Source organism: Vanellus vanellus (genome assembly GCF_965231255.1).
Source record: "Vanellus vanellus genome assembly, chromosome: 20".
Lineage (NCBI taxonomy): Eukaryota > Metazoa > Chordata > Aves > Charadriiformes > Charadriidae > Vanellus > Vanellus vanellus.
Window position 1 is genome coordinate 10,062,870 of NC_138925.1, and position 24,974 is coordinate 10,087,843.

Sequence of the window (24,974 nt, forward strand, 5' to 3'; positions counted from 1 at the left end):
AGAAATTCCAGGGTTTCGTGGAGTTTGGGTAACTTTTCCAGCTGCTGCCTGCTGATGGGTTCGGGCAGGCGGCGATGAATTTCCCTCACCTCTCCCACACCGTGGTGGAAGACCGGCTGAGAGCTCCCGCTGGAGCAGAGCGGGGAGGAGCTGGCGCTGGAGACCCGGCAGTGCCAGACCCCAACTCTCCAGAAATCCCAACGTGTAACGGAGAGTGATGTCGGACTGTGCTGAACCACCGCGAGCGAGGGGTGGGGAGGCTGCTTGCGAGAAGGTGGGAGAGTCGCTCAGTGCAATGGCTTTTCCTCCTTCCCACTGCGAATTGCGAATGCAAATGTGCTCGGGTTGTGAATTTGTGCAATGCAGAAACGCAGCCTTCCGAAGGCATTTGTCTCTCTCTCTTCAGTTTTTGATGCAATACAATAAAATGTGTTTTAAATACTCTTCCTCCCTCCTGCCTGAAAAGGAACATGCAAGGCCATAACAGCATCTATTAACAAGACTGTAATTTTCCAAAATTAATTTTTAATGACTAATTTGTCTTGTTTTCAGATGTTTTATACAACACCTATTGTTTAAGCCCCATTTGTTTTTCCACAATGTCACCATGAAGGAGACCAGTGCTGGTTCAGGATCTCCAGCTCGAGCCTCCGCCGCTGGCACTGCTCTCGCCTGGGGGGGCCGCTCCCCCAAAAGGGCTGCACCTGCCGAGGAGAGGGGGGGGGCGCTCTGCGGAGAGGGAGAGGTCACTCTTGACAGAAGGGATTTCCCTTTTTTCCATCCCAAAATGGGGCTGCTGCCCAGCTGTTCCCCTCGCGTGGGGTCCCTCCCTCCCCACCGCTGCGGCCACGTCTGCCGTCGGGGGCTTCCCTTGCCATAGCTTTTATGCACAGAGAAGAGAATTCAAACCAAAAAGTGGGTTTTTCTTCCTCCTCCTCCTCTCTCGTTGTGAGTAATTACATGTAGGTGTCTCGGAGTGGGAGTGTTTACAGATACTCCGTGTTTTCGGAGTGTGGGGATTTTCCCTTTGTGGCAGTCGCTTTGTGAACGGCCCCAGAGGCGCCGCGGCTGCTCGGCCGAAGCATGAACCGGTTTTTTAAGTTGCGGGGTGGGTTGGGGGGTTGGTTTCCTTGTTTGGGAACTGGGGGAGAGGAGGGAAAGGCGAGTGTCCCGTCCCCGAGCTGCTGAGGAAAGAGCATCCCTGCAGGATCGCTGCCCATGGGGGTCTGCGTGGGAGGGCAGCTCACAGCACAACTTCTGCCGCCTTACGAAGAAACTTCGTTTTGTTTAATAATGCTTTTATTCCCCACTTAGTAACTTCTTCGAAGGGCTAAGAATTGGGTGTTAGCAGCTTTGCAGCTGGGCACACTGCTTGGTTTTGCTTATTGCCTGTCATGTCAGTGTTTTCTTTTATATTCCTGGCACCAAATGTGATTTTTTTTTTTTTTTTCGGAGCTTGCTCTGACTAATGTTGATGAAAGGGCAAAAATTCATTATTAGCGAGAAATAGCTGATGCTAGGCTGGTGTTCCCCAGGTGGGTGAGTAAATATCGGGGAACTTCTGTAGTGGAATTTCCTCTGCCAGAGCTCGCGAGTGGCAGATCCTGTGGGTGCTGTGTGGGCTGAGCTGCGAGACCTGCGCAAACCCCCACCCGCAGCACCCCCGCGTCTGCCGCGGCCGCGCGGGCACCGGCCAGCTCCGCCGGCACAAGGTGGCTGTGCAAGGGTCCCCAAAACCAGTACGAGAGCCCACAATGGGCAGAGCTGAACCTGAGGAAAATAAGACAAAATCAGGTGTTCTCACAGGCCCGTCCGCCTCCCCCTCTCGGGCTGCGTACTTGATTATTAGCAGAATAATCCTCCGCCATCATCCAAGCGAGGGAGATGGGAGCGAATGGGTCTCACCGTCGATGACGGGTATTTCCAGATAAACCGGCAAGCGCGGCTCCCGTTGTGCCGGAGCGGAGCAAAGGGCTGTCGCTCTGCCTCGGTTGGGCTCCTGGTCAGATCCACACCATCCTTTGAGCAACTCTCCGGCAGCTTCAGAGGGAGAGAAACAGCCCAAAAAACCATTTAGCCCATGTGGTTGTACTGAGGAATCTGCTGGAAGAGTAAACCCTGGGTAAACATCCTCAATTTTCTGCCTCCTGAAATGGAGCAGCTTTTAGAGTTTCAAGCCACAATTTGTATTCAAATGAAGGTCATTTGAAAGGTGTAACATAGTAAACAGCCATTATTTCATTTTGATAGTGGTACTAAAATTATAGTGTTGGTTGAATTATTTTAGTATAGGACCATTACCATCTCCCTAAAACACTTATAGGGATTTTTATATCGGTGCTGCAGTCCTGAAATTAGAGGAAAATTAAAAATCACACGGCTGTGGTAGGGAAGTAATTTTTTTGCGAGCATGCCTTCGTTTTATTGTGCATTCTCCTTCCCTCGCTTCCCTGCCAAAAGAGAGATGCACGTCTTCTGTCGGGGGCTGCTGCTGACAGATTGCTGCTGCTGCCGGTCCTCTCCCATCTACTGCCGTGAACCGCTTCTGCTTCGGCTGCGAATTGCGCCGGCGCAGTATCCTCCTCCCGTGGCAGGCTCCGTGCTGCTCGGCATCTCCCGGCGCACCTTCGTGGGGCTCCTGGCTTGAGAATAACGTGTCTGCCGTCAGCGGTGCCTCAGCGGTGATCAGGCTTCACGGGAAACGGCGTTCATGCTGTGCGTCCAGCCCCAGGTTTGGCATGACCTCAGGGTAAGCGCTGCCCAAATGCCGAGTGTGTCACCATGGACCTTGATAGCGGCCACCATCACTCTACAAAATGCATTTATTTACACTAAATTTAAGGTATGTACAAGGGAGGGACAGCCCTAATGATGCACTCTATGCAGCGACACGTGAGTGGCTATGACAGGAGGAGAGCTGGCAGTCACCATGGGCAGCCCTCCGAAAACGTCGGTGCCCAGCGGCAGCCGGAAGGGCCCGGCACCTCTGCTGCGGCCGGCTACCCGCGATGCCTGCCGGGGATGCGAGCGTGGGAGGTGTTGGGGGAGAGCAGGAGCCGACTGTCTCCCAGCTCAGAAACGGTTCCCCAGGAACAAATTTCCATGCGAGAAGGAGCCGGAGGGAACGCGCCTGTGCCTGCAAACCCGTAAAAATGCAACTGTGCCGCCACGAGCCCCAGTAAATACGCCAGCCGCTTCCAGGTGACCACCGACCGGTCAGGATGTTTGGGGGGGATGGAAGGGCATCGAGATAATCTTGGTGACTAGCTGAACACTTAAGAAAAATCGCCGCTCTTCCAATTTGAGAGTTGACCTGCGTGGTTTGACTTCCACGGCACGCTGCTCTGCGCCAGTAGCTCGTTACGCCCCTCGGTACCCACCCGGTGCTCTCGAGAACCGGACAAGCTCTAAAGGCTCCCCGCGCTGCATGACGGGAGGACACCAGTTTCCCACGAGTCAGGGCTTTCATGAGCCACCTGTAAAATTGAGTAGGTTTTTTAGTTTTGGGGTTTTTTTAATAAAAGAAGGTGCCATGGTATCGCCTGACTTCAGTGCTCTTTGTCAGCGTATCTAAAAAATAGGGAGTACATACAAACTTAAAATCTCTCTGCATTTCTTTTCTTTTAGGAATACATGTAATAAAAGTTCAAGTTAATAGAATGACAGTAATTTCCCCTATCAGGGCCGCCGGGTGAGGGTGGCTGGATGGAGCACAGCAATTTCGGCTGCTGTTAGGTGGAAGGGTTGATGCACAACGGGCTGCGCGTGAGCAGGGGCTGTCAGACGTGAACAAAATCTTAATCGTGAAATTCCCGTAGATTATTATAGCTGCCTTCATTAACATTTTCACACTCGGCTGGCTAACAAATGAGGAGAAGGGCTTTCTGTACCGCTGGATTTATAACGCTCCCACTCCGTGCCGTACCTCGGCGTGTGCCAGAGGTCTGCGCCCTCACCCTGCGGTGTGCCCGTATTGAAGCAGAAGGGCACGTGTGCTTTTTATGGAAGGGGGAGAAAATAACGGCTGTTCTGTGGATATTTTTAGTGAAAATCTTTATTGGCGATAAGCTGGTTCTCGGTGAAACAACGGCATATTTTGCAAATAAAATTCCCCTTAATTTATAATTCCTCCAAGAATTTAAGATGTGAAATTTCTAGTTTCTAGCTGCATCTTTGTCAATGTTCAGATTGGGTTTTGGGCTGTTTTTTACGGTGTTTTGATCTGCTACTGCTTAAACCCCAGGGTTTTTTAGTTGCACGAGGAGGGTGCCAGTGTATATCCACTGGGAAAGAGCGTAGGCTCTTAAACCTTGGAAGTTATTCTGCTTTAATGGTACCGAAGCTGACACAAATGGCGCACCGGCCATGGAAGGTGTTGGCCACGGAAGGTCACCACGTCATGTTGCAGGTTAAGGACATTGCTCATGTCTCTTCCCCAGCCTCGCCGTGCCCCGGCTTGCCCCGGAGCGCTCTGCGCTGGCAACGTGAAAATATGTTTTCATGGTGAAATCGCGGGGCGCTCAAGTGCAGGGCGACGTCGGGGTGCACGGTCCCCATCCTTGGGTGAAGGATGGGTGCTCTTGCAGAGCGACTCCTCAAGAGGCTTCAAATGGGGGGGAAAACCTGCAGCTGGATTGGGATGCCCTCGGAGATGAGCATAGCAACCTGTTCCATATTTATTATGGGCAACAATTTGACTAAGGGAGAATTTAGATTAATAACATTCAGCCTGGAGAAGTAATTTCCTTTGAGAAAGCGATTTACATGCACTCTGCCAAAAAGAGCCGTCACCGCGCGCTCTCGTCGTGTCAGCTCCAATAATGAAGTTGGAAATAACATGGGAGGTTAATAGGTCCTACTTATCTCCTTAGCGCCGGAAAGGAAGATTTACAGTGCGGAGCCTGGTTTGCATATTTCCATTGGAAATGGCAAGGTTTTTCCCAGCCGAGATTGATGAGGGGTTGTGGTTACAGGGTGTCTGCTGAGCTGCTGCTCACGGACGAGGCTGTAAACCTCCGTCCCCTGGGATGTGCTCTCGCCGGAGGGGGCCGCCTTTCCCCGGGTCACTGGCCAGGGACTTATTTAGATGCCTGTGCCACCGTTCCGGCGATAATTATTTTTAACTGGCTATATCTCCTCTAAACCGGGAAGTTCATACAGACGTGGCTGCCCCGCGGTGGTTAGGGGACAGGTTGGAGCCCGGTGGGTTTTCCCGGGAGCTGCCCGTGGCGTGCGAACGGGAGAGTCCTCTGGAGATGCAGTGGGAGGAGGCAGCGGCGCGGAGGACAGTGGAGGATGCCCGCGTCGCCTCTCGGGCTGCCACTTGTGCGACACCATCCTCTGGGCACACGTTAGTGTGATGTATCCTGCCTTACCCCCCGGGGAGGTGACGCGCGGGGTGGTCCGTAGGGCTGGGGGCTGCCAGACTGCTGCTCTGTTAGCCAGGACCCGTTGCCTTAATTAGAAATAGTAATGACCTTGTCGTCGCTGGCGAGGACGCGGCTGCCTTGGCTTTCGGTGAGGCTGGAAGTCGCTGGAGCCGCCCCTGTGATTGCACCTTCCCCCCGCCCCCCTTTCGCCTTGCTGGCGTAGGGATGGCAGCGGCGTGCGCAGGAGGGGCGACGCGCGGGCGTTGGAGCCCTGTCACTTCAAATTACTCTTATTAAATTCCCGAAGGACTCGTGGCACGTTATGGGCTATTGCGGGAGCTATTTCGTTTCAAGCAGCAAAGCTATCCGTGAGTTACAGGAGTACAAAAAAGCTCTCAAATGCTTCTTCTGCTCTCCTTCCCTCCCTTAGCGTTTTAGAAAATAGCTTTCTAACAGCTCTTCTCTCCCAGCAGATTTCGGTTTGGGTCCTGGGCAGGTTGGGCTCTTCCTTACTGGGAGTGAAAGAAACTTTAGAAAAATAAAAAAAATAATTCACTCTTGATAATTTAAGTCACATAGTGCACCGAAGCCTGCTGAAAAGAATAACTCTAAAAGGGATAGAATTTTTAATAAATGTTCTGTCTAGCATAAACTGTAAAATATTCATTTAAAGTCGGTTATTTCGCATTACCGAGTAAGTGCAAGAAGAATTAACTTTCTGAACAGCTTAAGGTACGATTCAGTAATAACCTGAGCCATTTAATGAATGAAATATTTAACATAATTTGCGTACATTAAGTGATGGGATACAGAGTATAACAAATGAAGGTCCGGGTCGGAGGGGAAAATCGGGAGGAACAAACAGGAATCCCTCGGCATGGACCCGGACAGCCTCTGCGCAGCGGCGCTGGGATGGGGACAGAGCTGAGCTTGGGGACCGTCACGTTGGCAGCCTCCGAAGTTGGAGGATGGACCACCTCTGCGTGGTGGTACTGGCCGCCCCGCTGCCATCTGCCGGGGCAGCCCTCCCCGCGCGGAGACCCTCCTCGGTGGGCGAGGGGGAGCGACCTCTGTGCGTTTGGCTGCCCTGGAGGGCATTTTTCCACTTCTCTGTACTTCTTGTATACCCGCAAACACCGTGGCCTTCCCTCATCACTTCTCGCGGTGCTCGTCTCCAGGGTGGGGGTTGGGGAAATGGTGCTTTTTCCTCCCCGTTTTGCCTTTCCCACGTGGACCAAGCCAATGGAGACGCTGTCTGAAGACAAGGGCATGAGCAGACTTGGCCAAGCTGGTTTTGGTTGGGCAGCACCGATCGGGGCGAGCACCGCTTCTGCTGCTTTTCCTCCTCTTGAAAACTCCCAGTGCCACAAAACACATTTTTTAATTTGCTTTATTTTTTTTTTTTTTAAATCAAATGGTATTCTAAGTGCAGACAAGAAGCTGGAAGCTCTCCCCGTGCCAAAGATTCCTCTTGGCAGCACGATGATCAGTGTGACGCCATGGAAGGGTCTGGGAACTCCCCTGTTCCGGAACATTCCCGCAGCGCTGTGGCCATGGCAGGGTCGAACGCACACAAAGCCCGTCCTTGGGACGGGGCTGCCGGGCTCTCCCTGGCCACACGCCTGCTCCCGGCCGTCTCCGGCTGTGCTGTCTCTCTGCGCCCGGTGCGTTCGGCATTGCCGGCGTGTCCTGGAGCCGCTGGCTGATGCCGCTGGCTGACGCGGGCGTTTGGCTGAGCCGCCCTGAGGGATGCTGAGCGTGTGGGCATCCCTGAGCCAGCACTGCTTTAGGATGGTCACAAGGCAAATTGGGGCCAATTAAGGCAGTGAAAACCCCAGGAAAGGAAAATGAGAGGTAAACCTTGATGCTTTCCCCCATAAAAACAGAGAGCGCTTTAACAGGCATTAGGTGACCAAGCAATTTGGTCTCAGCAGGTGACTACAGGAGGAGGCGGTTGCTAATCTACATGTGCCCAGAAATTGCAGTTCATAATCAAACCAGTGGCAGGGTTGGAGTCTCAATTATGCCCATTTAATGTGGGACTTTCAGTTAGTTTCCCCTAACTGAAGCGCACTTTAATTCATTTAATGCTTTTTCTTCTTCCCTGTAAGTGGCCGCCCTTCTGGAAACTGTATAGTGAAATCAAGTGTCCCAGGGAGCTGTGTGTGTATATCGATATCATCTGTATCTTTATCTCTGCATCTCATGGGTGGGGACGGGGGTGGCCGCGCGGTGACTGAGCCCTGGGGAGCGCAGGGACGCGGTACGGCACATGGTGATGCAGGTGCGGCAGCACCGGTGACTCGTCCAAAGGCTCTATAATCCTTTATTACTTTATCCCGCTCCTTTTGCAGCCCGGCCCTCCCCGCCTCTCCCCTATGCCCCGCGGCGTGCTGAGCGGGGGTGCCCATCGTGCTGCACACCCCGATGCTCTTGAAGCACCCGGAGGTGATGCCATTAACGCACACCTTCGTCTTTCTCTTCCGATCCCCGTTACTTTGCTTTTTATTCTTTTTCCCACCCGCGCCCTCTGTTTCTGTCATGTTGATCACTTGCCCGGTTTGCAGTGCGTTTGGGGCTCTCAGCTGGTTTTCCAGCCTGTCTGATCCTCACTGGTAAATGCCTTTTGTCACACTCGCGTGCTTCCCTCTCCCTGCGCACCGTCCGGGCCGTTGGTGAGTGTTGAGCAACGCGGGGTGGGGGCCGGGGACTGCGAGGGGAGTCAGAGCCGGGCTGGGAACGCCCCGCTCCCTGGGGTCCGAACTGACTCCGAGAACTGTAAATGCTTAGATAGAGAAGAACAGAGTAATTCGGAAACACATCCCTGTCTTTTTAAAAAAATCTCGTTTAGACAAAGGCATATGTGTTAAAATAAGTTATGAAATGAGCCTGCCCTTGGGGGCACGAAACAGGCTTGGGTGAGTATTTGAGGTCCCCTCTTGGTGACTGGATTTGGACTACCTTAAAAGAGGGAGGGTTGTTTTCCTCCCTGCTGTCATCTGCCTTGACAGCGCGTTAAAGTCAATATTACCCTAAAAACCTTCTGCTTTCATAACAGGCAATTTTGTTTGTGTTGAAAATGCTTTGTTTGATTTCTGGAGCCATTCATTACAGGATCAAGGCTTCAAATTTGAGCCAATTAGGTCTAAGAGTTGCTTTTAAAAAGCTTTTTCCGAACGCCAACAGCTTGAAGGTTAAAACGCGCTGAACTGAGCATCGAGCCCCGCACGCCGGGAGCCTGCGGGCGGCCGCGGCGCCGGGTACCACCCGGGGCCAACATTGGCATCCCGCGCCGGGGCTGCATCCCGGCGGGAGCTGCTGGCTGCAGTCGTGCTGGGTACGGCGGCTCGCCCTTTTGCTATATTTAGTTAGAAATGCATCAGCATCCCTTTCCCTCCCCGAATTCCCTCCGGGAATGGAGCTAGTAAATAGCTGTTGCACTAAAAATAACACCTGCAGCAGCCCCCGGCAGCATCTTTCCCTTCCCCGGCTGAACGCGGACCCGAAGGGCTCCCACCCCGCGAGCAGATGTTTGGGTTTATGATTATTTTTGTTTAAAAAAAGAAAAGAAGCAGAAATCAGCCACTTAAAAATGGAAAGACCATGAAACTGCCTGTAATGCTTAACCTTTGGAAAACATTATTAGTGCTGTCAGCCGCCTCCTCTCCATTCAATAAAGCCCGAGGCAGCCCGGCACAGCCTGCAGTGATTTTCCAGCCGTCGCTGGCAGCCAAAAGGTGACCCGGGACTGCGCAGGCAGCGCGCCGGGAGCACGCGTCCCTGGTAACGCGGGCATCGTCCCTGCTCTTACACCAGCCTTCTGGTCCCCTCCTTTCCAAGGAGAAACGCGAGAAATCCTGGGCAATTTGCTGCCCTGGTGCTGCTCAGAATTGTAAACGGCTTTTATCACACAAGCAATGTCCTTTTTCTTTTTTTCTCTTCTCTTTTTTTTTTTTTTTTTTTTCTTGTCCTTTTTTTTTTCTGAAATGTTTTCCTGAAAGTGAGGAATAAGTAAAATCTCAGAAGTCTGAAAATAACCTGCAAAGAATTTATGGTTCCCTGATGCCACTCTGGTTTTGGGTTGTTTACTTTCGGTTCAACACACCAAATAATTCCGGGCTGGTGGGTGAGTTTCCAGGGGATGAAAACCGTCTGGGACAGCAGCTCCCGCTCGGGGGTCAGAGCTGCTGCGATGTCCCCGACTAACGTCCCCGGATTGATAGTGGTGGCGGACACCGGCCTCGAGCAGAAATGTTTCCACTTTGACGCCCCGCACGCCCCACGCAGAGGGGGGGCGGTTTGATTGCAGCCAGGAGCGTAACGAGTTGCACAGGAGCTGATCCCGGCTGCTAATCAGCATTCCTGAGCTGCTTCCAGGAACTTGACCTGTCCTTCCCATCTCTGGGAAGAACCCGCCCGTTTACTGGGGGAGATCTGGAGGAGAACCAACCAACCAACCAAAAACCGCCACCAAAACCGACCAACCCAACAGCGCCGGCCGGGAATTGGAGATTGCAGCCCAGTTCCCGTACTCATTTTTCATGAGTTTGGGGTTTTGGGTTTTTTTTGTATTCTTTCTAAACCTCAAGTCACAGTTAAAAGGCGGAGGAAGAACTTAACGAGCCATGAACGCTTAAAATGAGGAAGGAGAGCCTAGCACTTAGATTTGCAACAAACGGCTCGGGTCTTGGCTGAGCCTGGGAGCAAACCTCTGCTCTCGAAGGTGTTTTGGTTTTTCTTTTGCTGTCGCCGTTGCTGCCGGCGGGGAGGGTCGGGGGCGCCGCAGCCCTCCCGGCGCTGATGGCCGGGCCGCGGCTGCTCCGTCCTGCCCGGCGGAAGGAAGATGTATTTCTTAATTGGCTGTGTAATGGCATCGTTTATAATGTTTTAGGTAATAATACCAACAATTTTGAAAGGTCTTTTTTATCCCGTTGACACCCTCGGTGTTCTTTGAGGTTTATTTGGATTAATTGGGCGGATGTTTGGGGAAGAAAACAAATACCGGCTGGTGTTTGATTTTGCTCACACAGCTGTGGGATGAAGAGAAATGGCAGCGGAAGACCTTAAACTCCACTATATTGCCGCTGGGAGGTTTGTGAGGCGTAGTTCGGTCCTAGAAATAGAGTTTCGCAGCCTCGTCACCACAGCTAACTGGAGGGTTTTCGGGTCCGAGCATCGGGGTGACCCAGAGGGGCTTTAATGAGCCAACGGGCGTCTTGCGTCTCTGAGGGCTGCGCGGCAGAGAGCGCTCCTTTCTGCCAGTAGCTCTGTGCCTGTGAGTAATGAGTAATTTATATTAAGAATTGAATACTGCTTTTTCTGGCCGCCTCTACTTATTTACTGCTATATTTCACATTGGTCCTTCTTCCATTTTGATTTTTTCTTATTTCAATGGAGCAATACAAGGCTATGGCCTCTTGCTACAGATTGGCACCTGGCGATGCGGCGGATGCGCCTCTAGGAAGGAAAACCAAAAGCCATTAGTCTCTCGCAGGCCCCGGTTCTTCTGGGGTCTGGAATACTTAATAGAACACTTGGGAATTGTATCGGCGCACGGCACAGCTTCATTTCAAACGCTTTTCATAAACTTTGACTGTCCTCGCGGTGCTCAGGTATGGGGCTGCGAATGCGGTGATGCTCAAGACTCGATCAGTACAATTTTATCTGTTCACAAGTACGAAACACTAAAAATTATTATAGGACTGATAATAATGAGTAGCGTTGGTAACTTTTTTTGAGATTAAATGTTGTTCGCACAGTGATGCAGGGGCACTTGTGTGATATTTACAGAGCACTTGGAGAGGTGGGAGACTTCAGTGTAAATGATACAAAAGGAATAAAGCCATTAAATAGTCATTTAAGGTAAAGCAACTCCTCTATTTTGCCAGACGTTCAGGAGAAGAGAGATCCTTGGGCTTGGGGGGCGGGAGGGGGTACACGAAGCATGAAAGCAGCAGCAGCCACGACTCCATTTTACACTAATTAAGATACGGGGACTGAGTTCATCGCAGGACAGCGCCGCTTTAGCCGAGAGAGTAAAATGTGCCAGTTCCTGCTATTTCCAGATTTCCGTGCTCTGTGGCTCCGGGTCTGACCAGCACCATCATTCGAACACAGCTTTTATCATGATTTAATATGTATCTTTTCAGAAGGATTTTAATTCCCTGTTTGAAATAAGAAAACGCCATAAATCAGAGACAGAATCTTTTAACATTTACAGTTTTAAATGAATTCCTGTTGAGAGTCTCTTAAGCCAGATTTATATCTGATTCTGCATTGAACTGTGTCGTTATGTGGGACTGAAAAACTCTTACAAAATTAGGCATAATGCAAAAACATGCTGAAAAGACAGTTCTGCAGGAATGTGGAACATTATTATGTTAGAGAATATTGGAGTGAGGAATATGCAGAAAGGGACAATTACCGTGGATATTTTCCTTTTAATGAACCTTGCACAATTCTTTGGTGGAAGGGTTTGCTGCTGTCTCTGTGCAGGAAAGGCGAATTGAGAAAGCGCGGATGTTTTCACCTCCTCTGGCGGCTCGGCGTTGCTGCCTCCATGGGAAGAGCAGGACTTTGTGTCACCGGCGTGGTGGGGAGGACGAGCCGGGCCGCAGGGGGATGCTCCCAGGGGCTGGAGGCGAAGGGTCTGAGGGACCACACCGCAGGCTCGTTAGCGAGGCCACCGTCTTCCTAATGCGTGCGGCGGGTCCCTGGTCTCAACTGGGAAGCAGAGCTGGGGCTGGCGGGGCTTTGCTCTGGTGCTGGTTGGAGGTGCCCCCCCGGGTGGGCGTGCGGGCGGTACCCGCGCAGCGTCCCTGTAGCATCCTCCCAGCCCCGCACCGCCGGCTGTGGTGTAGGACTGCGCTCGGCAGGTTGGAAAACAATAACCGCAAGTACCGCGCAGATGTCCTGCTCCGAGCAGTGATATTCACTTCGTGTCTGTGTTTTACTCTTTGGAACCCAAAAGGAGGAAATCTCCGTAGGCTCCCAGCCCAACGATCATGGCAGCAGGTTGCAAATAAACAAAACCAAACATTTTCCCCCAAAATGTGTTCCTCAGGCCAGCAGTCCAGTTTCTTGCAGCTTAAAATCCACCCACATCCTTCAGCGTGCTCGTTCACCGGGGCTGGAGACATTGGGCTCAGCCAGTCATGACTGGAGACACACAGTTGCCTTTGGCGTGCGAGCGCGCCCGGTGGCGTTGACGGAAGGTGATGGGAACAGCTCCGCGGGTTTCCCTCCGGATCCACCCCGGTGTCTGCGTGGGGTAGCTCCCGTGATGGGGCAGCAGTTTTAGGCGCTTCCTCGCCTGCAACAAGCTGCTGCTCGCCCTGAGAACATGGAAACTGAGTGGGTTTGAACTCTTCCAATTTGGATGGAAAATAAAAAGTTAAACTTAGCGCATTTGCTGATGAGGTGGTACTTAAACCTGAATAAAGTAGGAAAAAAAGATTAGTAACGCAGATACTGCCTGAAGTATTTCAGCCACTGCTCTTCCAACTGAAATAAACTTGGCTGTTTTACTGAAACAGGCCAAAAGATCTAAATATTCTCAATTTGTCTTGGTCAGTTGAGGAAGACAATGAAAATGAGGTACTGTCTGGAAGCTGTTTAATAATACCGTCTACACGCCGTAGCTGGGGGAGAACAGAGAGGTGAAGGGGAAAATCCCTATATACATCATTAGGTGGCGTGTTTCATACGGAGACCCCTTGTGTTCTGCCTCACGTGCGGTGGTCGGTCTGGGCTCGGTGGGGGCTGCCAGGGGAAATGCGAAGCGATTCAATGGCAAAATCATTCAGGGCCTTTTCTCTCCCAAACCTGTGGTTTTCCGAAGTTTTATAGGCGAAGAGTGCCCTTCGACTTTTGCATTCAGCAGGGCTCAAGGTCTCGCCTTGCCGCCAAAGGCAGGTGAACAGGAGGGGATCTGCTCTGTCCCGCCGCGGTGCACCGAAGCAGGGTTGGGGTTTGCTGCTGGGTGGAGGAGAGCTGCGGAAAATTAAATGTTCCTCTTTGTTTCTGTTGGAGTCGAGGGCAGGGAGCATCTCCCACGGTGCGTGCCTGCTCCGGAGCACGGGGACGCACCTCGGCAGCTTCAAACCATGCGACTGTTCAAATTGTGCAAAATAGCCAAAGTTTTTACTATTATGCAGTAATTAAAGCATCGCAGACACAGGTATCTTACTGAATTTTCTTTTCTCATCCCGCTGCATATTTGACTCTTTCAGGCTACGGAAGAGCGGTACTAAAGCTAACGGCAGCAGCAAGACGATGGTTCGCGTGTTTCTTTAAATCACAGGGTTTAGTCCAAGGTCATTTAAAAGAAAGTATAATAATAGTAAAATAATCATATAATGATCTGTGGGTATTTTCCAGTAAGTAAAGATTGGGCATTATTTAATATCGCTCGGTTTTACTGACTATCCCTCAGTTTGGGACTTAAATGGAAGGTAAAATCTATCCTAATCCCATTAGGCATTGGCTTTGCTAATACTTGCGACTAACAGTACTTCCAAGCCAAGTGGTTCAGGACGAGCTTTGCTAAGTGTGTTTGTGCAGAATTACGGTCTCGCTGTTGTAGAGACCCGTTGCATATTTACCTTCACTATTTTCCACGGGTGTCTGGCAGGTGAAATGGCTGAGCAGCTCTCGTTTAACTCTGGTGTCTGTTCACCACCACAGAGTCACATGGTTGGGTTTTTTTCTTCTTTTTCATGTGTTTTAGAGAAAATTATTTATTTTCTTAATCCAGTTTCTTCGTACCAGGTTTAGCCTTGGAAATAAAGCATTTAAGTCATCTTCTTGCTACTTTATCAAAGTTTAAGAGCAACGAGGGCTAGCGGCTTTGAGCTCTGGGCGCGCGGACCGGGAAGAAGTGCCGCGGTTGAAGCGAGCTGAGCCTCACAGGTCCCTACAGCTCGTCCGCCGTTTTCCTTCTGGTAATAAGCAACCCCCAGGAGCTTCTCAAATTTAATGAAAAGTATAGCAGAGTGGGCCGAAGTCTTATGTGTGCTGGAAAAAGATCTATGAATGCAGTCTAAATGGGATCGTGTAAAATAATCGCTAATTATTAATTATCAGCGCCGAGTGCCTGACTTTGCTGGGATGCAGGGCAGCGGGTGGTAAGCGGGGATGGCACGGGGCACCTTTGACTGGAGAGATCAAGTTTTCCATTTCAGTGAAGTCTCCCTGGGAGCGTTTGGCGTAGGGGTGAAACCTATTGTGGGTGATTAAAACCTGTTGTGGATGATGTTGGCTACACCTCTGACCCTTTTTTTGCTTCCTTTCCTTTGGTTTTTGTTTCCTTTCCTTTGGTTTCCTTTTGTTTGTTTGGATTGGGTTTTTTTTTGCTTGTGCACTCCTGTAAGTTTTCTTTAGGAACGTGTTGAAGCCTGTTTGATGCTGGTTTTTGCGTTGTGCTGAGGCTGCTGTTGGTTTTGCTCTTTTACTCCTTTAACTTCAGGGGTTAAAGCACGCCGCTGGAGTGCCAAGGCTGGAGGGGCACCCGCTTTCGGCGGCGCCCTGGGCGCGTGCTGCCCTGGCACTGCCGCGAAACGCCCTCGCAGGCAGACGACTCGATCAGCTACGGGTGCTCAGGATTCCTAAATGTCATCCTATAATGTCTAATTAAGGTTGCAGTTTGAAGACATCATGTACTTTAATTGAAAACTGTAAGAGTAATCTATTCCATTTTTTTCTGTTAAATTAATAGCGTGGACCTTTAGCAGATGGCTAGCGAGACGCTGTTATTAACGAGACCGTCCCACCGCCTGCAATCCAGCCGCCTGTCACCGTGCACAACGCGGAGAAACGCGGCGTACACCTCCCAGCCAAACGCGCTTTCCGCTCCGTGGCTTTATTCTCCTGCGGTGCCAATTAGCGGTCCCAGGGCTGCCATTGCGCCTCTTTTGCAGGATTTAAGCTCCGCGGAGGTGTTTTGTGCGGGGCGAGGGAGCTGGCGGCAGCCGGCGGGCTGCGGGTCGTCTTCTGCGCTCTGGCGAAGCAGGGGAAAGCAGGAAACGCTTTGGGCCCCCAAACCTGTTTTTTTGCATCCATGAGGGTAACAGACCAAGTGGTCTGGCTTACGCTGTTTAATGATATTTCCATGGGTATGAATGAGTGCCTCTGCGGTGTGCGAGCGTGCGCTGTGGTGACAGGGGTGGGCTCTGCCCCTCTGTCCCCGTGGTGAACGTCACCGGGTCGTGTTCGCCAGTCCCAGGTTTTGGTAACGAATCTCGGGTTTCCCCCTTTACGCTCCCTCTCTCCCCTCTGCTATTGCTTCCCAGGGGGACAAGCAGCAGCAGAGGAGACTGGGGAAAGCCGGAATATTTATCGCTCTCTCCTACGCAGAGGCTCTAAAACAGCTTCTGCAAAATAAATCTCCTTTAAGACCCTTCCGGAGCAGGGTTTGGCTTATTGCTCCAGGAATAAAGAAAAGCCTTTTCTTCCCCGGGCGACTCGCTGGGACCCCGGGCGGCCATGGCTCGGGAGGCCGCCACGTCCTGGCGACTTGTGGTTTTCCTGTCTGCCAGAAAATGAGCATTTAGAAACCAGCGGTTTGCTGGGGAAGTGGAGCGCGGGGCGAAGCAGAGCGTCCTTGTGCAGGTGCCGTCAGGCGGCCGGTGGAGAAGGGCGTCCCCAAGGCTGGAGCATCGCTCCGGGATGGAGGATGCTCGGAGGGAGGAGCGTCAGGGATGCAGGGATCCGCGTTCCCCAACAGCGCCTCGTCTTTGCGGGGGAGGAATTTGCATCGGCTCTGAGGAGACGAAGTTTGAGTCCTGACGAGGCAGAGGCCTCGTTACAAAGCAGCTCTCTCCCCCCGAGGGTGCTGCGGAACGGGGACTGGTGCCAGTTCTCCAGGCAGGGCACAGGGCGCAGGGGGGTCTTGGGCACTGCAGCCCCCCGGTACCGCCTCCCCCTCCGGGGCCGGGAGCCCCTCGGCACAGCGGGGACTGTAAGTGATTCAATTAGTTAGCTGCAGATACTGATAATAAAACCCGGCTTCCATCTAATTAGATAGAACATTAGTTGGTGTACCCTTACTCAATTAGAAAAATACATTTTAAATGAAGTTTTAATTTATTTTTGTCTTTGCCTCTTCCATCGCGATGGAATTAATGTAGTAACCGGAACTCTTGCTTTCGGGTACCTCGCAGCAGCCGCCAAACGAGGTGACGCCGTGATGCCCTGCCTCTCCCCCCTGTGCTTTTGGGGGCAATTAGAGCGAGTCCCGCCAAAGCGCAGCCGCTGCTGGGAGGTTGGGTGGGTTTTTGGAAGAAAATTCATGGCATGCTTTGGAACCCAAAGGCACTCAAGTCCAGCCTGACAGCCTGCTCTGGCTTCTCTTGGGAAAATGCAACAGTAGGACACCTCTCTCCCGTCGGGCTCCAGCGTGTGTCGCTACGGCAGGTTGTCAGTAAAGCCGTAGGAGTATTTGGGTTTATTCCCCTTCTCAGCTTCGGAGTGTGCAGAGCAGGATTTCTGCTTTGGAAAGTTGCAGATAGGTAACACTTCGAGACCAAAAAAAAAAAGCAGTGCTGTCTGCAAAAGGAAATAAAACATTTTGTTTAAGTGCTTTTAGTTGTTGGCAGGTATTTGCCAACCCGGCAGCAGCTGAGTTGCCCTTCTTTGCCGGTGGCTCAAAAGCTTGGTTTGCTTCTCTCTTGCTTCTGATTTCTCCCCAGCTCACCGAGCGACGTCCCTTTCCATGCCATGTTGCTATTTTAGGCCAAACAACTGGACGAATGAAACGGTAGTGCAATTTTTTGTTCCAGTGGTGCTGAACAAGGTAGTGAGAACCTGCTCTGTGTGGTTTGCAGATTGGTTTGTAGTTGTATTATTCAGAATATTAATGGCTTTGAGAGCGGGGATGGCTAGAAAATGAAACCGGCGTGATCCCGGCTGAGAAGATGCTACATAATCAACATGAATTTGTATTTTCATTTCAGAGTGGAAGGACGATAAGGAAGCGATGGGCTGGAATTTGTCTTTATAGCAGCGAGGACGTGGAGATTTCCTAAGAGAATAAATGTGCTTGCTTAAGAGATCGCAACTTTATTAGCTCTGTGGTATAAATCCAGAGATGTGTACAAACTCTCCTGCTTTCTCTTAAAACCTGCATATATTTTAAGCTTATTAATGTGACGCGTGTAATTCATATGAAGTAATAACTTGAAATTCAGACTTTTTTTTTTTTTAACGGATGATTTATTACTTTGAGACAAGCTAGGTGGCCGAAGCTACCTGGCACGGGGAATCCTGTTTGGGTTCCAGTTTCTCTTTTTCTTTTGAGAGGTCGGGTGGGAATTGCTGATCCCCCTCGCAATGATGCAGTGATGACCTGGAGGGGGCTCGAGCCGGGAGAGAGCTACCGCTGGAATCCATAGCGTGGGACAGCATTGGTATGAGAGTAATCCCAATTAGCTCGTGCCAGCAAGCGCCCGTGCTCGGGTTCAGGCGAGAGTGCTGCGGGACGATCGCCCGCCGGCTCTGCCAGGCGATGCCCCCGCGCGTGCAGCCCCGCTGTCGCCGGAGCCCGTGTCTCTGCTGGCACGTGAAGCCGTGCTGCTGCGAGCGTTGGCGCGCCCCGGAGCGCCCATGCTGCTGCGGACGCTGCCCCTTCTCCCCACGCCTTCGCTGTGGGGCGGGAGGCTCCGTCCAACAGCATCGCCGGGAGGCGCGACTACAGCTGCTTCCCTGCCACGGCCTGTCCTTGCCTCTCCTCCGGGCTGAAATTCCGATTCAGAGGTCGCCTTCTGCCAGGCACGGGTAGTCATTGCAAATTTCACAGATTTTTATAACTTTTTGTTTTTCTTCCAAACAATGTGTGTGCTCCACTGCGAGTCCTTCGGCTCAGAGCAGAACGGAGCCTGCAGCTCTCCTGCGCCTGCGATGGGTCACGGGCCCCTCCGGCCCCACCGGTGTGTTGGATGGGAGTGCGCCGGCCGCTTCCCCGCTCGCTGGCGGGGTCTCCGCACTCCTGCGGAGAGACGACTGCGCTTCGCAGGCGCTGCTGCGCGGCACGCGGGGAGGAGTGCTCCGCGGCGAGCTGCCCCCGGCGCTCCTCGTCCCCCGCGGCAGCGCCGCAGCTCGTCCTCTCCGGCAGCGGGGACGCGGGAGGTGAGATCAGGCCGCCCACGCCGCTGCAGATCCGTCGTTAAATATTGAAGCGGCGGAGGAGATGCAGTGCCATAGGGGTGGGTGGGAAGCCGGTGCTGGCTCTCCTGCCACCGCACCCCCGGGTCGGGGCCCCCGGCGCAGCGCCCTGCGCTGGTCACGGCTGCGGCTCGTTAGCGGATAACGTCAGCAGCGCGTTCCTCCGCTGGGCTCGCGCGAGGCTCAACGGTGCAGCCTCATCACGGGGCTGTTGGGGTGAAGCCGGAGGAAGGGCTTTGGTGGCCATTGTCTGGGGACGCCATGGCCCACGCGCGTCCTGACGAACGCAATTAACTCGGCGTTACAGCTGATGGCTCTTTGGTGTGTTCGAACTCGTAATTTTAACAAATGGGGGAAGGCAAAATAAAAATATGTGTTCATTTATATAAAATGCTTTCAGCCTGAGCAACAAAGTATGAATTAAACCATTGAATTATATGACCAAGTTTAGGATAAAACATAACTCATGTGATTTTAACGTTAAATTATCTAATTGCTTTACGAGGCGCTGCCATTAGCTGATCAAATTAAGCCTCTTTTCCTCACTGGTGTCTCATAAGCTGTGAAGGCACGGCGCAGTCCCGCAGGCTCTCGCTTGGGTGGAACGCCGGGGGCCGAGTGGCGCCGTGAAATCGGTGGGCAGCGTCGCAGACGGATCTGGGTCTGCCCGACTTTCGGTGCTTCGGCCTTTCTCAGCAGAGCTCGCTCCGTTTGCTTGCTGCCGTTGTTCCCAAAGCCGGGCTCGGGAGGGACCGCTGGCCGTGGCGCACGGTGCCATCGCCCACAGAGATGCGCTTGGGTGGCCCTGCGGTCCTCCCCGTGCCGCTTCTCCTCGCCGCTGCCGCGGGGGGGGACTCGCCAGCAGCGATGAGTTGGGCGTTCATGGCACGCGCCCTTTTATTTCCTTTGCTGGCGTTATAATTAAACAGCGGCGCTGAGGACAGGGAGCTGGGGTTTCAGAGCCGGCTTTGTCTCCTCTGACCTTGCTGGTGCCACACTGCCTTTTGTTTGTAATCTCGGGCAAGAAGCAGCCCAGAAAGGGTTTGATAGGAGACAAAAGCAAACAATAGCCTCGCTCCAAAGATAGGATGAATGGGATGTAATTGAATTTTTTGGTGAAGACATTGATTTGACCCTGGAAGACACACAGAGCGAATCATTAGGGGAATTAACGCACATTAAAATGCAGGGTTTTTTTATCAGAGGGCTTTTATTGTGCCTGTAGTTTTGTTTTTAATTATGTAATGACTTTGTGTCTTCTGGTGATAAATCTATTTCTTCCCCCCTTTTCTAAAAGAAAACCGGTGTTGGCGTGATGAAGGGGTACATGCCTCGAGCAGCTGATGAGTACCAACCGGCTCTTCGTTAGCGGCTGTGCTTGTGCCCCGCAGCGCGGACGGCCACGCGCTTTCAAAAAGCGTCTCTTGCAAACTGCTGATAAATCACCAACGTTAGCCTGACCACTTTTTTGGGCCTTTTAGAGCAAAACCCCTGTAGGAATTCATGCTGTTTGGGAGGAAAATTTCCAAACTTGAGCTGCTCGGGTGGGTTTTGACAGTGGGTTTTTGGAGTGCCCACCACTCCCAGCTGCAGCTCCTTCTGTGCCGCTGGTGGCTTCAAGACTTCTCACAAACCTCATCCTTGTATTTTGCGTCTCACAGGTGGTGCTTTCCTCACCACGCTGACCGATTTGAAAAAAGTAGCTTTTTGTATGACTAGAGCTTTTTGGGTTCACCCTTAGCTTGGTTTGGGCTTTGCTTGGAGGAGCTGCGCGGCTGTGTGCCGCCCGCGTCGTCTCTTCCATGCAACGCATCTCCTCTCGCTCCTGCCTCCGAGCTCAGGGCAGACACCGCTGCACGTGCGGTACCCGTCTGTTCGCTGCCCGCCCTGGGTTCTGCGGCTTGCTGGGACTATCCTGGGCGACGGACACAAAGTCGTATAGTTACAGAAAGCAGAACGTTTAAAGAAGAGGATTTAAAGGGGTTTTGCTGCTGACGGGAAGAAGCCTTCCCGGCACATCCCCCTGGTCCGGTGTGTCCCCTCCATGGGACGGCCCTTCTCCGCCCAGGCTGCGGGCGCCGGCACGAGGCGTCTCGCTGCTGAGCCCCTCCGCCGCCTGGGGCACGCAGCTCTGCTCGCTCTTCCCTTTGCAAAACAAGCATTTGTGCTGCGTGGCGCCGGTTTAGGGTTCGCCCTGGTGCCTTTCACTGGAAATCCGCCTTTTTGCCTGGCGCTGTGTGTGTGAGTTCGCCGCGAGCACCACTGAGCATCACTGAGTCATCTGTTTCTCGCAGTTCTGCTCCCGTTCGAGGTGGCAGACGGGAGATTATTCTCCCAGAGCCGGCGCTTATGTAGCGACAGAAGTTGGCACAGAGGTGTCAAACCATAAACAGGGATTTCTGCTCTCTTCTGCCCTGCGCGGTGCGGGTTGTGGGGCTGGGATGGCGTCCAGCCGCTATGGCAGCAGCTCTCCTGGCACCAGACCTGGTGTGGACTCTGCGTGCCCGGTTTCAGCTCCCCCCGCACCGGTGGTCGTGTGAACCCGATCAGGGAGCCGAGAGTGCGGTAGCTCGCGGTGCTGAGTGTGCCGGCCCCTCCTCGCTGGTGATGCCGGGACGTCCCGGTGAAGGATGCGGTGCTCGGGGCGATGGGGCTGCAGGCAGGCGCGGGCAGGGCGAGCAGACAGTGCAGGAGTTCTTTGGTTTGTGTTTTTTTTGGGGTGGAGTGGGGGATTCGGGGTTTGTTTGGCCCATTTGTGTGCCAGTCCTGGTAATTCAGAGTACTCGGGGCACAGAAGGCAGCGCGGAGGATTCACTGTCTCTCTGCTGTACGTGTTAATTTATAGCGCTGCCGTGAGCTAGATTTTCCTTGTTATCCGAGGTATTTCCTCTGGAGGAGGGAAATCAGGCTGTAATATATCATTAAGCAGAAAGCCTGGGGGAGCTCCTATCCTAGTTGATGCGGGTCCTTCTTTTATCCTGTTAGAAGAATTGAATTAGACGTTTTGAGTTGTGTGAAGATCCAGCTCGGAGTCGGGTTGGAGCGCTGGCGTTCCCTCCCGCCGCGCAGGGGCAGGAGGTGCCCGGCCGTCGCGGTAAGACGTGCGCGTGTTGCGGTGCGTCACCCACGTGCCTGCGGCGTCGATCGGCAGATTATTGCCTGGGCTGCCCGAATTGGCTGCGCAGGCCCGGGCTGGCAGCGTGGAAGGAAACGTTCTGCCTCCAAACGGGAGCATCTCGTTGCCACCGCTCCTCTGGGCAGTGACAGTTTGGGGTGACGGTTCGGAGCGTGCAGGGTACACACCGGCTGGAAGGAATAAAGTGAGCAAGCCCTGGGTAAGATTAACGTTCATTTACCTGAAATACTTTGGGTTTCTGTGCTGTAGCAATATGTTTATTCAGCTAGAAATTGCTTTATTCTCCTTGCAGCTAGTTGATTTTTAGGAGGAATAGGGAAAATCCTGTGCTAATCTAAACTCCCCCAAAACCTGCCTATTTTTGCAGGATTTTGAGGGTGAATCTGCCGAATCCACCTCTGCATCACAGGGATTTGTGTCTGTAAATACAGACTGTCCCCCACGAGCGTCTGGGGGACCAGGGTGTTGGGATGGATAGAGAGATCCCTCGTCAGCATCCGCTGGCGCTTGGTCCCGGTACCTCCAGAGCTCCTCCGGCTGTGCGGCGCGAGGTGATGCGGATTTGTGACGTAGCGAGTCCAGGATGTAACGCGGATGGGCTGGGAATAAAATTCTGCAGACGGCAGCACATTTGGTGGAAATACTGTACTGGCTTTAAAAAAAAAAAAAAAGTAGAGATCGCGTTTCATATTTTCTGAAGAACTGTAGTTGCAGAGTATTTTATTTCATATATATATATATGCATAAAATCAGCACTTGGCTCCTACAACTCGCACCCTGCATCAAAGCCGTGAATTACTGCTGCGTTGGTGGCTCTTGCAGGGAGTGATGGGCGATGCCTCTCCGGAGCCTGACGGACTCCTGGCACCAGACCTCTCTGTCCGACTTTTCAGAATTCCGTCTGAATTTTAGCGCTTGCATCAGATTCCACTGCGGCCGCTGTAAAAGTGCGAGGTTCGGCGTGTTCTCTGGGAAGGTCGCGCGTGTAGGTGCTGCGCCAGTGGCCGACGTCTCAGTGGAGGGCTCAGCGGGTTATTTTGATACTGAATTTTGCGCAGCAATTAGCCAGAAATTAAGAAGCGGTGTTTCCAGAGGTTCGTGTCACTGCTCCTCCTCCTGGCTCACGTAGCAGCTGTAGTGCCCCCTTACCTGCTGCTGCCCTGATGGTTTGGAAATGCAGAGTGGGGCTTGGGAAGCAAGGGCTGCGGCGGTGGATTCTGGGAGAATTTATTTGCAGTGTAAACATGTTGGTTAGGAGTCATTAATATGACATTCACACAACTCTAATAAAGTACATAACACGGAGATCTGGCACCGCTGCAATACCCGGAGGACATTAACTATGAGTCTTAAAACCAAGAGTATTGGAAACAAGATATTTTTACGTCTCGTTTGGGAGTAATATAATTGCATTTTGTGGCTCTAGCAGATGCTTGGGCCAGCTGGTTGGAGAGCATTGTGGATTTTTTTAGCTTTGGTACTATACAGCTACAACCCTTATATAGAACTATCTTTTTTAAAAAAAAAAAAAAGGAAAAAAAAAAAAAAAGGAAAAATCATCTCCTGGCCAAAAGACTCATTTCTTGTGTGTGTGGTACCTTTGTGATGGCGCAGCCTGCAGACACTCCTGTTGCAGCGGCTCTGGAGATTAAACTGGACGTGGGTTTTGGGTCTGCTTTGGGGCAGTTGAACGTTCACTGACCTTTCTGCTTAGCTCGCGCTACGGCGGGTCTCTCTGAGAAGGGAGACTCTGGGCCCGGCTGGGAGGCAATTTTTGGAAGAGAGCCATCAAAAAACTACATATTTCTGAGTAATCTTCATGGGTGGGGGGAAAAAATCTTGTTTCCAGCAGCCTGTGGACTGCAGCCCCATGGTCCCTGGCCATCTTGAGGTGCCGGGACATCGCTGGTGTGGTGACGGCTGCCATCGTGGTTAGGGACAGTCACTGGTCCTGCGTCTCCTCCGGCGCGGATCGCCTCGGCCTCTCCGGGGCTGCCGAGGATGCTCTGCCTGTCCGCAGTCTGGCTGGTCCAGGCATCTACCGCGGGAGCTGGTGGGCGGCCATCCCACGTTCATCAGGCGTATGTACGAGCACCGGCGTGAATTATCTCGCCGGCGCCGATAATTTCCTGCAAACAAATCGGTTCTGATCTGGAAGTAATCGCCCGTATCATTCCTGCAAGTGGGAGCGATGACTTATGTTGATGTCACCCGCTGGCTTTTTATGGCAACGATTAATAATTCAGTAATTCTCTCTGCAGTGATGCTGTTCTATTTATAAATATTTAATTTAGCTTCCCGTGTCCAGGTTGTCGCTGCCCTCCCCTTTGCCTCCTGACTAACGCCAGGCTCTCGGCGATGCTGCGGTCACCAAAGTTACCAGCAAATTGTCTGTGCTGGAAAATGTTAATGCCTTTCCTCATTTGCATCTCTTCGTTAGGTTATTTAAGTCGGGCTCTGGTGGCGTGAATACAAATGTTGACCAAGCGCACTATTTCAGTCAAAACCTGATTTAAGCCGCAGACCCGGCCCGGGGCTGGCGACTGCTTGTCTCTGTTATAAAACTTCTCTGTTATAAAACTTTCCTGTTTCCAACACAGCCATGCAAATAACTCTTTTTTTCTTTCTGCATTTCTCTTTCAGGAAATTGCAGCTTATTTAATAACATTCGAAAAGCATGAAGAATGGCTAACAACTTCCCCTAAAACAAGGTAACGTTGCTCGTGCTTCAGCACATTGACTCATTCTCGCTGATGACTTGACTCGCTAATCAATGCGTTGGCCACCGAGTGAAAACTCCCAGTCATGCTTGATGGCTTGTGACACCAAACTCTCATTAATTGACTTAATGAGCATTTTATTGAATGAAATCAGATTGATTAAAAATGGAACAGCTGCAGTCTTGACAGGTTAAAGTTTTAACCCGATTGTTCAGGATTTAATTGTATCCCTTCAGATGAACGGGTTTGAGAGCCTCTGAGCGAGGTCGCGGGCTGTTTGTCCTGACGGTGCTCCCTACAGCCTCCAACTTTAAACAAATAAAAAAGCGCAGAGCCCTCCCCTGTGCTCTGCCCGTTTCACGTGGGATTGTTTGCGTTTCGGTGTTTTTCTTGCTGGGGTTAAGTGTTTGATGGCGAGGGGATCCCAAAAAGCCGCATTAACAGACATGTTTGCAGTTTATTATTCAGTAAATGTCATGTCTTCTTCACGCTGCCATAAATGTTTAACTCCTGCTCCCCTGGGAAGCCATACATGAAGTTTCGGCTGCGAATGTTCTCTGCTGGTTGGGCTGTGTTCAGGCTCGCAAACTT

The 24,974-nt window shown here is 52.1% G+C and overlaps 1 protein-coding gene across 1 annotated transcript in view; it reads left to right on the plus strand.

Annotated features, from left to right (window-relative positions):
- CAMTA1 (calmodulin binding transcription activator 1) overlaps positions 1 to 24,974 on the plus strand; it is a gene marked incomplete at its 3' end in the record, with an annotated part of 309,542 nt that overhangs the window by 54,101 nt on the left and 230,467 nt on the right. The window contains exon 4 of the mRNA XM_082493415.1: positions 24,307 to 24,374. Within this exon, the coding sequence (XP_082349541.1) occupies positions 24,307 to 24,374 (68 nt within the window). The remainder of the gene's footprint in view (positions 1 to 24,306; positions 24,375 to 24,974) is intronic.